The sequence below is a fragment of the Neomonachus schauinslandi genome, chromosome 15 (assembly GCF_002201575.2).
Source record: "Neomonachus schauinslandi chromosome 15, ASM220157v2, whole genome shotgun sequence".
Classification (NCBI taxonomy): Eukaryota; Metazoa; Chordata; class Mammalia; order Carnivora; family Phocidae; genus Neomonachus; species Neomonachus schauinslandi.
The window spans coordinates 6,692,016-6,706,558 of record NC_058417.1 but is presented as its reverse complement, the minus strand read 5'-3'; the positions used below and the strand labels follow the sequence as shown (position 1 = coordinate 6,706,558).

Genomic DNA, 14,543 nt, shown 5'->3' with positions numbered 1-14,543 from the left:
CCAGTGCCACTTCCAAGAAAAATGGTATGCCTTTCAGGGTGCTTCTCACCCCAGCAACCAACGGATGCCCTTGAAGGTACAAAATGGCATATAAACCAGGCATGAACTAATCCCAGGAGTTTCTCCCGCCTCTGAATTGCTTTGCACGACTTCTGGATCCACAACACCTGGACCTTTGGCTCCCTTATTCATTCGGTTGTCAAAGAATTTCAGAGAACCTACTGTATGCCAGGTGTTAGGGCAGTTAGCTGTCCCTGCCCACAACGAACCTGAAGTCCAGAGGGCAAAATAAACAAGATAAAAATTGCAATACAGGGCGCCTGGGTGGCTCAGTTGGTTAAGCGACTGCCTTCGGCTCAGGTCATGATCCTGGAGCCCCAGGATCGAGTCCCACATCGGGCTCCTTGCTCAGCAGGGGGTCTGCTTCTCCCTCTGACCCTCCCCCCTCTCATGTGCTCTCTCTCTCTCTCATTCTCTCTCTCAAATAAATAAAATCTTTAAAAAAAAAATTGCAATACAACTTAAAAACAGCATGCCTTTAGAATACAGATTCCAAGAGAATGGGAATTTTGTCTACTCTGTGCTGTAATGTTTCTTGAACTCCAGCAGTGCCTGGCACAGAGCATTCAATAAATATTTACTGAATGAATGAAGAAATGGATGAACATATGGGTGCGTGCACGCCATAATGCATGTAACCCAGCAGTGATGATAGCATTTGTCCAAAGATGCCTACAGCCGCTCTTGATTCAGCATTTCCTAGTGCGGAACGCAGTCCAAGGCACATGGGGGCCCAGCCTTGCAGGGCCAGGGAATGCTTCCCAAAGGACGGAGTGAAATGAAGACACTGAAAGTGGAAAATTCAAAGCAGAAGGAACCTGTGCAGAGAATGGAGAAGCACACCCAGGAGGAGATGAAGCTCTTCCCAGTTAAAGGCAATGGGTTTTATAAACTCTCTTCACAGCCACTGAATGCCCTCTCTACTCAGATGTGAGCACTTAGGGGGAAAATACTACTAACTCCATGGTGGACACTGAAGCACAGATACTCCTATGCTGTTCAAGTGACTGGAGCCAGTCCCGAGCAGCTCTATATTCAGAACTCCAGAACCTACAATTTTCGGAAGGCAAGTGGGTAAAGAGCTATGGGGAGGAGTGACCCCCACACCTATTGCCTGTCTTCCCTCAAAGACAGGAAAGCCATCACTTTCCAGACACCCAAGGACAAGAATCCAGTGGCTTACCAAAGCAACTCCATAAAGCAACCCAAACATTCAATCCGACGGCTTCTCCGGATTCAAGAAATTAAAAAGCAATGCTAACCTCCTGCCTCACTGCAGTCTCAGGAAGTCAAAGTAAATGCTGTCCCTTTAATTTACCCTTTTATTTACTGTGGACGCTACAGTGAACAGTTTTAATCTTTTCAATAAGCATGAATTGAGCATCAACTGTCTACAAGGCATTGGGCTATAGACACCATACAGTGGCGGTCAATACATTCTATTGGAGGCAGACAAGAAAACAAAAGATGAAAGCTAGGAGCATTTCAGAGCGAGGGGCACGGTGACAACCTTGAACAGGATGAGGGGTTAGACAGTGAATGGTGGAGGGTGGCCTCTCGAAGGCCTCTGAGCTAAGACCTGAATGATGAGGAACAGGCATATGGGCAGCGCAAGGGGGAAAACAGCAAGAACAAAGCCCCCAGACGGAAATGAGCTTGGGGTGTTTGGGGCAAGGAAGGCCACTGCGGCTGGGGCACAGTGAATGAAGAGCGGGTGGGACAGAATGCGTATGGAAAGACAAGGAGGAGTCAAGTCGGTAAGGTCTGACAGGCCCCCGGAAAGATCTGGGATGCTAAGTGCAAGGAGATGCCACTGGAAACTCTTAAGCAGCAAAGAAACATGAACTGATTTTTGCTTTAAAAAGTTCACTCTAAAGGTCATCAAAACGGATACGTATTAGCGAGACACAGGGGTGGACTGGCCCTCACTTTCCCTGGCGCATAACACAACAGATACCATCGGATAAAGACAGCATTCATCCGCCAGCATCCACCAGAGTCCCGACAAACAAGTGGAAAGTACCACTCTCTTGGTGACCAGTTGCTTGGACTTCCAAGAATGTGCTTTCAAATAAGCTCACTTATTCTGAAGCCCAGCGTCCCCTCTTCCTGGGTCATTCCCTCTGTGGAGGAGGGTTTAAAAAAAAAAAAAAAAGGTTCTATGCCCAAGGCTCATAAATCTCACCACTTTGGAACACGCCCTGGAAAGAGAAAGAAGAGTTGGTTGGTTTCCGGCGCGCCAGGGAGAAAGCCTGAACACCTTGCTCACATTTCCATTCAAGCACTGAACTGAAACCCCAAGACCAAGCGGGACCAGCAATCCCAGTTTATGGTGGGGGTGGGTGGGGGGGGGGCTCCTGATCGCTTTAGAAAGAAATCAAGATATTCAAGACAGGTCAGCTCGACGGTCATCTGCTAAACGACCAGGACGGGAAAACACTATTTCAGTGTCCAACATATCAGAAAAGCAGCCCACGTGAGGATCTATCTGTGGCCATACCATGCCAGAAATCTGGGCTAATCTGACTCTGCTATTCATAAATTCTCCCTCATGTGAAAGCCCATGTGTTTGGGAAAGGGAAATGAATCCAAGTCAATTTTAGACATTGTTACTTGGAAACCATCTGGAGTCCCTGGAAGCAGAAGAAACCACCGCATCCCCTGCCCTCGGATGCCCACCAGAATTAGGGCAGTATGCTTACCTGGGAGTTTCACCGGCCCTATTCCCCAGGGATGTCCCCACCCCCACCCTGCCAGATGCCAGCCAGGCTCCACTACCTACCCCAGAAAGGTATTTGGTTTCCACATAAACCTAGTGGAGAGCCCTCCATGTGTGGAGCCTGCTCTTGAACTGCAACCAAGGCTGGGTTCTCAGCTTTCCACTTTGCTTTAGAAAACTGCACACCTGAATTCCTCGGCCAAACAGCAGCAAGGGAAATCCCTCCCCAGGAGCAGAAGTTCCATGAAAAATCCCCTCTACCCAACACCCCTGTGTTCACAGCACGTCTAGCTTTGGAAGAGACCCACCAGAATCCTTATGTAACGTTAATAGATGTTGGCACCCTGCAGAGCGGCTCCTGGAGACACTAGCCCAGATGTAGCCCATTTTCGAGGCAATGACAGCAGGCTGGGTCCTGCAGCTTCCTAGGGCCCGGCTCTTCCTGACTGTAGGGCCTCTCTGTTCCCCTCCCCTACCTGGCTGTGATCCTCTGCTTATCTCATCTTCCAGAGGAGTTGGACCTCCCTTTCTGCAGGCTCCCTCCCTCTGCTGAAATCAGTCTTAGGACCAAGCCGACAACAGCGCCATTCCACCAGCACCTTCCCTGCCCCCTCTCCCCCTCACCCCTTCAGATCCCCTCTCCAACACCTATGGCCTTAAGAAACCCGGCCAATGAAGAGATCCAGAATCTCGTACAGTCATAGTCCCAGAAAACAAACACGGCAGGAGGCGCAGGCTCAGCTCTGCCAAGCCGACCAGGCCCAACACTTCCCCCCGGACCCCCCGGGAAGCCTGAACTCGGCGCAGGGGAGGGAATCTTCGGAGAGCGACTGCGGGTCGGCTGCCTCCAGCACAATCGGAGCAAACACCTGTTTCCAGGAAGCCAGGCGGCCGGGGGCGGGGTGGGGGTGGGGGGCAAGAGGGGAGTCCCGGGGAAAGGCAGGGAGGACAGGGTGAAGGGGCAGCCGGGGACGCAGGTAAAGGATGCGTCACACTTTGCGCTTGGCAACCGGAGCCCGGGCGCAGCGGGCAGAGCCAGAGAAGGGCTCCCGGGGCTGGGAAGTTCCGAGAGGAGGGGTCGCGCCCGCGAGCAGTCCCGGAGGGGTCGACGCAGGGGCAGGCACGGCGGGGAGGGAGGGAAGGAAGAGGGAAGGGAGGCAGGGAGGCCGGGAGGCCGGGAGGCCGGGAGGCCGGGGCGGGGGGGGGGGCTCCATCACCTGCGCGCCCCGGCGGCGGCAGCCTCGCCGGCGCGCACCGGGGAACCTACCTGCCCACCGTCTGGTTGGCCAGCTGGCGCATGCGATTGAACTGCTTCTTCATCGTGGCCCCGCTGCCGCGCTGGCCCGGGAGCTGGGCAAGGACGGAGCAGCCCGGAGCCCGCCGCAGGTTACATGGCTCCCGCGCGGAGCCTCCCGGGCGGCGGCGGCGGCACTGCGGAGCCTCCGGGAGCCGTCTGGCCCGCGCGCGCGGCTCCCTCCCCAGGGCACCGCCGCCTACTCCTGCGCCCGCCGCGGCGCCCGCTGCCGCATCCTCCTCACGCGCGCCGCCGCGCCTGCATGGTGACGCCCGCGGCCGCCCTCGGCGCCGGCCAGGTCCGCCCGGCCGCCTGCCCCCAGCCCCTCTCCGGCGCGGGGACCCGGGAGTCTCCGCAGGCTGCTGGCCGGCTGGCCGGGTGGTCCCAGCTGCGCCTGTGCGGCGGGCGCCGTGCATTCTGGGACTTGTAGTCCTGCGCCCCGCTGCCCACCTTTCCGCGTGCAAAGTTTGCAAGGACCGAGGTGCTCGGCGGGCGGGCGAGTGGGGCGGAATGCTTTGCACTGTAGCACTCCAGGAAGGGAAAGGTTTCGATGCTTTAACAATAGCAAAGTGGAACCAAGACTACAACAGCAAAGAAGGAAAGTGAGCATCTGTCTTCCATTGTATTTTAAGTGAATGTGAGGCATGGCTGTTTTGAATTCACAGGAAGGAGATTTATGCAGGCGGGTACGTGGCTCATAAAATTGCATAAGGCCACCTGATACTTGTTGAGGTGCCCAGTTAAGCTTCGGGCCCAGGGCCTGACCGAGCATAGCATGCATCCCAGAAGTTCCGTCCTTAATTTTTACCAAACACAAGAGGTAACCAGAGCCAAAATAGAAGAAGGGTGTAAGAATAGTGTTACCTACCGTGCCTATGGAACCAGACTGACTGAGGCAACTTTCTTGTATGACTTAGATTCCAGCCTCATAACTGTACCCATTTCCCTTGCACCTCCGGGGGACCAAGGGTCATCAGCTGTGGCAGGCCTGGAACAGTCTACACAGCAGTTTCCCATTGGCATCAGTTGGCTCCTTGAAAAGGGGTCCTGACCTTCTTTGTGCAGGCTCCAGCCTTAGGAAAAAGATAGGTGATTGCAATTAGGTTTTATCATCCCCCTGTCAAGTAGTCGGGTGGTAGGGGCTTTGGATCAGATAAGAGTTTGTATATTGGACTTCTAAACACCAATTATATAACCTTTGGCAAAAATTACATAATCTCTGTAAGCCTTGGTTTTCCCATCTCTAATAGAGAAATAATATTGCCCGGTAGGTAGCAAAGATAGAGAACTATTTGCTAAATTACCACTAATTAAATAACATACATTTCTATGTAATACATTATGTCATATTCGTTTACTACAAATATGATTATAGTTAGCATAATAGAGCAGAATGCCATTCCTACAACAGAATTACTAATCTGATAAATGAAAGAACTTTTCTGCAGTGGTGTATTTTGCATATGTTGATTATAGTTGCAAGATGTCCTAAATATGGTTCAAAGTATCTTGCTGGCCTGCTGAACAAAAGATGGTTTGAGGCAAGTCTTGGCTGAATGAACATGAGATCTTTAATTAATTGTGAATTTAGCCTCTGCTTATTAGGTCAGGCAGCTCCAGCCAATTAATAAGCGAAGGCATGATTTGCTTAGTTTTATACAAACTGACATTACGTCCACTTTGAGATATTTTTAACAACCAAGACACAGCATGGTATTTAAATGTATAAATAAGAGATATTAAAAGTCACTGTATGACTTTTAGCAACACTAACATCTAAAACTGCACTGTCCCATAGAGTAGCCACCAATCGCAGGCGGCTATTGAAATTTAAATTAATTAAAATTAAATGAAATTAAAAATTTAATTCCTCAGTCATCCTAGCCACATCATGAGTGCCTAATAGCCACGCGGGCTGTACTGGACAGTCTAATATAGAATATCCCTATCCTCTTAGAAAGTTCTACCGGTGGGGGGGAGGTGGTGCCTGGGTGGTTCAGTTGGTTAAGCATCTGCCTTTGGCTCAGTTAAGCATCTGCCTTTGGCTCAGATCATGATCCCACGGTCCTGGGATCAAGTCCCGCAATGGGCTCCCTGCTCAGTGGGGAGCCTGCTTCTCCCGCTCCTCCCCGCTCCTGTTCCCTCGTGCTCTCTCTGTCTCTCTCTCAAATAAATAAATAAAATCTTTAAAAAAAGAAAGTTCTATTGGACAACACTAGTACTAGGGAACTCTGTAAGACAATTCCAAAATCGTGTCAGTCTGTCTTCAATCCGGGGACATTTCAGTTCTAAAAGGGGACTTTCTACTTATCCACAAACACAGCCTACCCTGCTAGAGTGTTGTTGTTGTTGTTGTTGTTGTTGTTGTTTTATTAACGGATGGCTTCTTTACATATTTCCTGTTCTCCTATGAGATTTTCCTCCACTCAGGAAGCAGCTCATGTTTTTTTCCTTCCTACCCAGGGACGGGATGACAGTGCAGAAAAAAGAGAAAGGGGTGTCAGGTCTACTCATCTGATCTTTCAAAGCAGGCTTCAGAAACACGTGTGAGAATAGACTTTTTAAAGAAAAGCGTCTTTGAGTTTCAGGAATACAGGCTTTGGAACTTTAATAGTCCATACCAAAAATGGTTGAGTCTGAAGAACACACCATCCTGCCTTTTCTAGATAAAGAATTCCCAGGCTGTGAGGTGTTGAAGATGATGATAGGGGAGTGGAAGGGGAGAGAGGGCGAGGAAAAGGAGATGACTCCTGCACAGATTTGATTATGGTTCAAAATTTCGCTGCCTGTACCTATGAAAAGGGATTATACTTCACCTTCCCGATGAGGTCAAGATCGATCATGCGATTCTCTTTGGACATAGAACATGCACAGGGTGATTGGTGCCGCTCCTGAGCAGATTGGTAGGAGTCATTTTGTGATCCTCCCCCCCTCCTTTTTTCAGTCTGCCTTATGACCAGCAATGACCCCATTAAGGGCTGCCGTGGATCAGAGTCACAACCATCCAGCGGGGATGAAAAAGAATACCTTTGTGGTTATAAGTCAGAGGTCTGGGGATTATTTGTTATAGCAGCATAATCAAGTCTGAGCTGACTACTACAGAGCATACCTCTAAGGAAGATCACTTGCTCCTGGCTCCTTCCCATGGTCAAAAAAAAAAAAAAAAAACTTCAGTTTGGTTCAGGGAGGCTGGAGGTAACTCTATCAGGAAGCTGTAGTACAGGACCTTTGCATCACTTCTTCCATGGGAAGGCTAGTAGTGGCAAAGCTCACAGAGACCCTGTGCCTTTGAAGGCCCAGGGGCAGTAAGGATACCCATGTGGAGTGCCCAAAGTCCCTAACCCCAGTCCTCAGGTGACTCCAGAGTTCCCTGCACCAAGCCATGTGCAAGGGTTTGTATACCATGAGGGTATACAAAAGTACCTGAACGAGCTGGGTGTTTTTGCCGCTGGGATTGAAGTTGACAAGAAAGAAAGCCACGGCCAAGATGTGGAATACAGAAGCCCCGAATTGCCAGAAATTAAATAAGAAGAGACTTCAAATTAAGTGCATTTGAAGGAGGAGAAGGGGAGGAGTGGAGAAGGAGGAGGAAGAGGAAGATGGAAGAGGGAAAGGGGGAGGGAAGAGAAAGGGAAAGAAGAGAAGGAGAAAGAAGGAAGAAGATTCTATTTCTTATATACTCGACTTTGATCTATGGAAGGATTTCACTTCCGGCTCCGTATTGCCCTTAAGTGCAGCCACATGACTTGCTTTGCCCGACCAAATATGGGCTTCTTACTTCCCTCAACAATGTGGTAGAACTATTTATCTGAGATGTGTTTCCTTTGAAATCCCATATGCCACTTAGGAGGCTCTGAATTAGAGTGGTTTTAGCATCTTCATTCTGAGTCCAAACATTCGGTCCAACGTGGGCATCAGCAGAGACGTGTGGTTATTTAAACATAATTTTAAATAAAGTTATATAAAATTAGAAATTCAGTTCCTCAACTACACTAGCCACTTTTCAAATACCCAAAGACCTTGTGTGGCTAGTGGCTACCATATCAGACAGTGTAAAATAGAACTTGCACAACATCGTCACAGTAAATTCTTTTGGACAGCGCTAGTCTATAGAACGGAATTCAAAATACAGGATCCAGCAGAACAGAGACAACTGAGCAGCAGGTGACAAAACTCAGTGTAATTATGGCCCGTTACTTTTTTTGATCTCTCCAGGCTATTCTCCTCACCTACTACATGGGAGGTTGTAGTATAGAATCTCAAGCCATAAATTTTGGGGGATCAGTGAATTGACCAAACAATTTGCTCAATAAACTGCTTTTGCCTGGGTATGCCTAAGCCTTCCAGCCTTTAAGACATCCCAAATAATATTCAGTGCTATGCTATAAATAATCCTTTTTAGATTCCAATCACCTTTATACCTACAGGTATAAAATCTACACCATTGAGCCATATCTGGTAAGTCTAAAGATTCTTTTAAACAAGGTGATAGATGTTGCCACCTTCGGGCAGTATCAGTTCCAATGTTTCAGCTTTCTTGGATCTGTACCCTTGCCAGAGCCTTATCATGGGCAGAGCGTATTTCCCTACCTAGTAACTTTGGACCTGACTGTGTGACTGACTTGGCCAATGGCACATGGGTGGAAGTGACATATGTCAACTCCAGCCTGTGCATTATGAGGCTTTGTACATTTTCCCTTTGTCCTCTTCACCTTTTCCACCAACATTAAGAAGCACTTCACCTAGGTGCCCATTGTCTCTCACCTTGGGCTATTTAACAAACACTTGTGGGGCAGACCACTGCTGAAATGAAAGAAGTAATTGATGAATTCACTTTAGGACAGGTTATTTTTAAAAGATAGGTAAAGCTAATAGGTCTAAAGAAAGGGAAAAAGAAGCAAGACGGAGACACATCACCTTAGGAACGAGAAAAAGGATTTAATCACAGGTGCAAAAAAATTATGAGAGAATGTGCAATTTTATGTTTACTTATTTTAAAATAAGCTCTGTTTTCACTCCGGAAATATAAATTGCTACAGATGTTTCAAAAGTGGGTGGCAAGAATGAGTAGACCAAGAACACTAAAGAAATTGGAAACATTGTCACAGAATAACACTCTCCAAAGTAATCAGGCCCAGATAGTTTTATGGGGAGCTGTTTAAAAGATTCAAGGAACAGATTAATTCCTCTGCTATTTAAAGTGTTCCAGAACACAGAAATAGAATGAAAGCAACCCAATTCATTTTATGAAATTGGCTTAACCCTGTTACCAAACCTCATGAAGGTAGCACAAACACAAAAACAACCTACCAATATCACTTACACAATAAAAATTGTGAATAAAACAAATTAACTAATAAAATGTTAATGAATAAATTCTAACAGTTTATGTGCTTATGTATAAATGCATATACATTTTAATGATGTTTATTGAAGAATAAATAATTCAGATAGATTAAAAAATGAAAATCATGCATATTCTCGCTAACCAAGATAACATTATGAATTTATAAATATATTTCAAAAATGGAATCACACTTGTTAGGTCAATATGTTCTTTCCTGTCTTCTGTTATTCTAAATATCTCTATGATTAACACACTGGTGGCTAAAACTACACACATACTTATTTCCTTAAGATCAAAATTGAAGAATTAGAATTTCTGCACTATGTTTTTTTTTTTTTAAGATTTTATTTATTTTTTTGACAGAGAGAGACACAGCGAGAGAGGGAACACAAGCAGGGGGAGTGGGAGAGGGAGAAGCAGACTCCCTGCTGAGCAGGGAGCCCGATGCAGGGCTCAATCCCAGGACCCTGGGATCATGACCTGAGCTGAAGGCAGATGCTTGACAACTGAGCCACCCAGGCACCCCTGCACTATGTTTTTTAAGATTCTTTTGTATTGCCAAATTATTCCTCTAGATAAAAAATAAAAACATTTTGCAGGCCCACTTCTTGTGCATAAATTTTCTATTTTCCCCACACCCTGACCTACACTATTATACTTTTGATAATCTTGCCAGTTGAGTAGATGAGAAATAGCATTATAGTGCTATTTTAATTTGCATTTTTAAAAATCACATTAAAACATTTTGCCCACATGTTTCATGACTAGTCAGGTTTTCTTCTTCAATTAATTGCTGATTTCTTCATCTCCTCAGCCCATTTTTCTGTGATGGGCTTCCATATATTCTCAGTGATTTTTAAAAGCTCATAATAGGTAATAGAATTTCCAGAGCAGATGATGAAGAAATAAGCATAAAAATGTTAAAAAAAAAAAAACCCAACATTTTGCAAAGCTGAAGAAAGGCTCAAGTCAAAATTAAAATAATTTATCAAGTGCCAGAAAATATTACTGTGGGGAGGGAAGGGGGAACCCCATACACATCTTGGTAAAACTTCTGAATTTCAAAGATAACATACTGTACTGTATATTTGAAAGTTGCTAAGGGTAAATCTTAAGAGTTCTCATCACAAGAAAAAAAAATTATAACTATGTATGGAATAAGTATAATGAGACTTACTGTAGTGATCATTTTGCAATATATACTTATAGCAACTCATTATTTTGCACACCTGAAACTAATATAATGTCATATGTCAATTACATGTCAATTTTTAAAACCAAAAACAGCAACAAACAAGATACAAGCATACATAGGTACTATTCAGAGAGAAGTTTGTGAAGAAAAAAGCTGATTCTCTTGTACCTGTAACACTCAATACCAATAAAATTTGGAACCACATTTCCAGAGCTCCAACAGAAATAGGTTGTGGCTCAAATGGAACTCAAAAAGTTTGTATCTGGCCCAACATTCACAAACAATGGCAAAAGAAAGTTATTTTTAAACATGTAATGACTGGAAAGGTTTATTGGCCACCCATTCTCTAAACTATATTACTAAAAAAATCATTCCTTCCAAAAGAAGTAAAAAATCAAAATAAAGAGCAAGACAGAACGATTTCTGCATGACCTTGGGGGGAGACAATGATTTCTTGAACATGACACTAAAAACTCTCACCTTACAGGAAATATTGGTAAATGGGACCACTTCACAATGAAGGACTTTGATTTATCAGTTGACACCATTAGGAGAATGAAAAAAACGATCAACGCTCAGAGCACAAGAAGTTGTTTACAATATACAAAACAGTCAAAGGACTCAACTTCAGAATATATAAAGGATCCTACAATCCAATAGGAAAAAGGCAGAAAACCTAAAAGAAAAATGGACGAGACTTGAATAGCCACTTTACTGCAAAGACAAATCCCAAATGGTTGAAGAATATATGAAAAGTTGCTCGGCGTCATTAGTCATCTAGTATATGCCAATCGATTTGGGTACCACAACATACCCACAGAACAGCTAAAATTGAAAAAGACTGTTAGAACCGAGTGTGGTTGAGGGTGCAGAGCAACTGGAACTCATATGTTTTGGGCAGAGGGAACTCAGTACAAGCACTTCAGAAACTGTTTTGCATTATCCACTAAGGCTTAGCAGTAGGCATACCCCATAACCCAATAATTTCAATGTTCTACAGAAATGTGTACATATTTCAAAAATCATGCACTAGAATGTCTGTATCAGCAAAATTTCTGATAGTCAAAAATTGGAAACAATTGAAATGTCCATCAACAGGAGAGCAGATAGGGGCACCTGGCTGGCTCAGTCCGTAGAGCCCACAGCCCTTGATCTCGGGGTCGTGAGTTCGAGCCCCACGTTGGGTACAGCAATTACTTAAATAAATGAACTTTAAAAAACAAAACAAAAGGGGTGCCTGGGTGACTCAGTCAATTAACCATCTGCCTTTGGCTCAGGTCATGATCCCAGGACCCTGGGATCAAGTGCTGCTTTGGGCTCCCTGCTCAGCGGGGTGTCTGCTTCTCCCTCTGCCCCTCCCCCACCGCTCATGTGCTCTCTCTCTCAAATAAGCAAATAAAATCTTTAAAAAAAAAAAACAAAAACAAGCCAGTAGAGCAGATAAATGAAAGGATAAAGCAGACAAATGCCATTCATAGAATACTATATGACAAGGAAAATGGATGCATTCACCCAACAGCAGGTAAAAACACAGATGAACCTCACGAAAAAAAACCTGAGCAGGAAAAGGCAGCTTCAGAAGTGTACTTTTTATTTGATTCCATTTATATAAAGTTCAAAACCAGACAAAAACAAATTGATGGTAATAGAAGTCAGGATAGTAGGTACCTGTGTTGGGGGAGAAAGACGCTAGAAGGAGGTGAGACTGGTGGCCTAGCCCCTGAATCCTGTCAGCTGAACAACCGAATATAAGTGAAAGTGGACAGGGGTTCTAGATCCTTCGGGTGGCTTATATTTAAGGTGACCTGGTTTGCCTGGGACAGTCTTCGATATGCCTGTTGTCTTGGCCTTCTATTGGATAGAGCATTTGTCCTGAACAAAAGTGTTCTGATCTAGATGATAAAATACATGGTCACCCCCACTGGACCCTGTCTTCATCAGACCTCTTCCCCTTGGGAAGTGTCCATGTGAACCCTTATCTATTTGGTGTGCAACAGAAACAGAGGGCTCAGATCCTGCCCTGGGCTTGGAAGAACAGCAAGAACACAGGATTCAGCATGCCAATCTGAATTGGGCCACATTACTCAAAGAACACCAGTTCTCCACCCCGGAGAAGTCCAAGCTGACTTTGGCCTGGAAGTCCCTTGGCTGAGCATGATACCAAGGAAGTAAGATCACACTTTTTGAGGAGCCCCTTAGGCTGATAGCGGTAATAAGTGGAAAGTCCCTGGACTTCCCTCTCGGCAGCTGTGGCTCTAATTCCCTGGTCTGGAGGCTGGGAAGCCCATAGCCCCATCTCAAAACAACCCAATCTTAGTAGCTATAGGATCCTCTAGTCTCAAAGAATATACACTCATGTTCCATTTTTAGAATAAAAGCCAGGAACAGTGGGTCCTTCTTTCCGTTACTGGATAAAGGGCATTTCTCAACATTTGGAGGTGATGTGAGCATTAAAATGATAAAGGGGACTTCCTATAATCTAGGCATGTGGGGGAGTCAAGATTCCCACTTTGAGCCAGAACGGGAGATGGTTATTCATCTCCCCGTAATGATAAACACGGGTATTCATTTATGATGTGGCTGACGATAATGACAATGTGATTATATTATTAGTAGTATTTGTGATGGTTGATTTTATGTGTTGTTTTAACTGGATGCAGGGATGCCCACGTAGCTGATGAAACATTATTTCTGGGTGTGTCTGTGAGGGTATTTCTGGAAAAGATTGCCTTTGAATCAGAAGACTGAGCAAAGAAGAGCCATACTCACCAATGTGGTTGGGTGTCATCCAATTTGTGGAGGGCCCAAACAGAACAAAAAGTAGAGGAAGGAAGGGCAGATTCTCTCTCTCTCTTCTTGAGCTGGGCCATACATCTTGTCCTGCAATCCTCCGCCGGAGCTCCTGGTTCTCGGGCCAACTTCAGCTTCTCATATCCCGTGAATATGGTAAATTCTCATTTATGTTCAAGCCTTTGTATAGGCTGTCCCCTCTGCCTGGAATGCATGTAACCCTTTTGCCTGGCCAACTGCTATGTCATTAGTGGTCTCCTCTGAAGAGTCCTTGACCATCCTCCCTACCTAAGATTTTATGAAATGCCCTTCCTATAACACCTACTGCATGGGAGTCGTATGCACTTACTCCCACGTAAGCACTTATCAGACTATGTTGTCCTTCCTTCTTTACCTGGCTTCTTCTCCAGATGACAAAATTCTTGAAAGCAGGGGTTGTGTGTGAGCCATCTACAGTTTGTGCCTCTTCAAAACCTGTTCCCCCTTTTGCTAATAGCAACTCGATTTTCCCGTAGAAAAAAAAAATCTCACTTTCTCTGCTGTCAGTCCATGAGATTCAAATGACCCCACTCCACAGCTCAGGGATGAATGGGGGATCCAGACCCTGTGAATGAATGTATACCTCATGCTCATGGCCACAGAGGTGGGTTCCAGGATGGGCCCACTGAGAGAGAGAGAGCAGTGAGGTTTCTGCTGTGACTCTTAGGAACGCAAAACTCTCTTTTTGCTGTAACTGCTAATCTGAAGGATGGACACCTGGGGCTTCTGACAACCTGTGCTCTTCTTGCTTCTACATGGGGAGAGCCCACCAGAAATTTAAGGGTGGAGAAGGGAAGGCAGAGCCATAGCATGAAGCAAGATCAAATCTAGTCTAAATGAGGGCTTGGGACCCCCTTTCAAGGGCTCCTCGCAAGATATCTCAGTTCCTGCACGTGGCTTACATGCTCACTGATGGGAAAGAGAGTCAGGAATAAATTTAGGAGAGAAAAATAAAAAACTGAGTCTTACTTAGGGAGTCTGTGCGTATCTTTGATGCCCAATGCATTCCGCATTACTATTCAGTTTGCTCAGTTGCTAACCTGATGAAAACAATGGGTTGGCTAAGATATGTGTGTGTGTGCATGTACTTTTAAAGCAT

The 14,543-nt window shown here is 45.6% G+C and overlaps 1 protein-coding gene across 2 annotated transcripts in view; it reads right to left on the bottom strand.

Annotated features, from left to right (window-relative positions):
* The window catches only part of ARHGAP44 (Rho GTPase activating protein 44), a 164,395-nt gene extending 160,195 nt beyond the window's left edge, over window positions 1-4,200 (bottom strand). For both annotated transcript variants that reach the window (XM_044921776.1, XM_021694847.1), the window contains exon 1: window positions 4,047-4,200. In XM_044921776.1, coding sequence (XP_044777711.1) covers window positions 4,047-4,099 — 53 coding nt within the window. In that variant the 5' untranslated portion in view covers window positions 4,100-4,200. The remainder of the gene's footprint in view (window positions 1-4,046) is intronic.
* Between the last annotated feature and the right edge of the window lie 10,343 nt (window positions 4,201-14,543).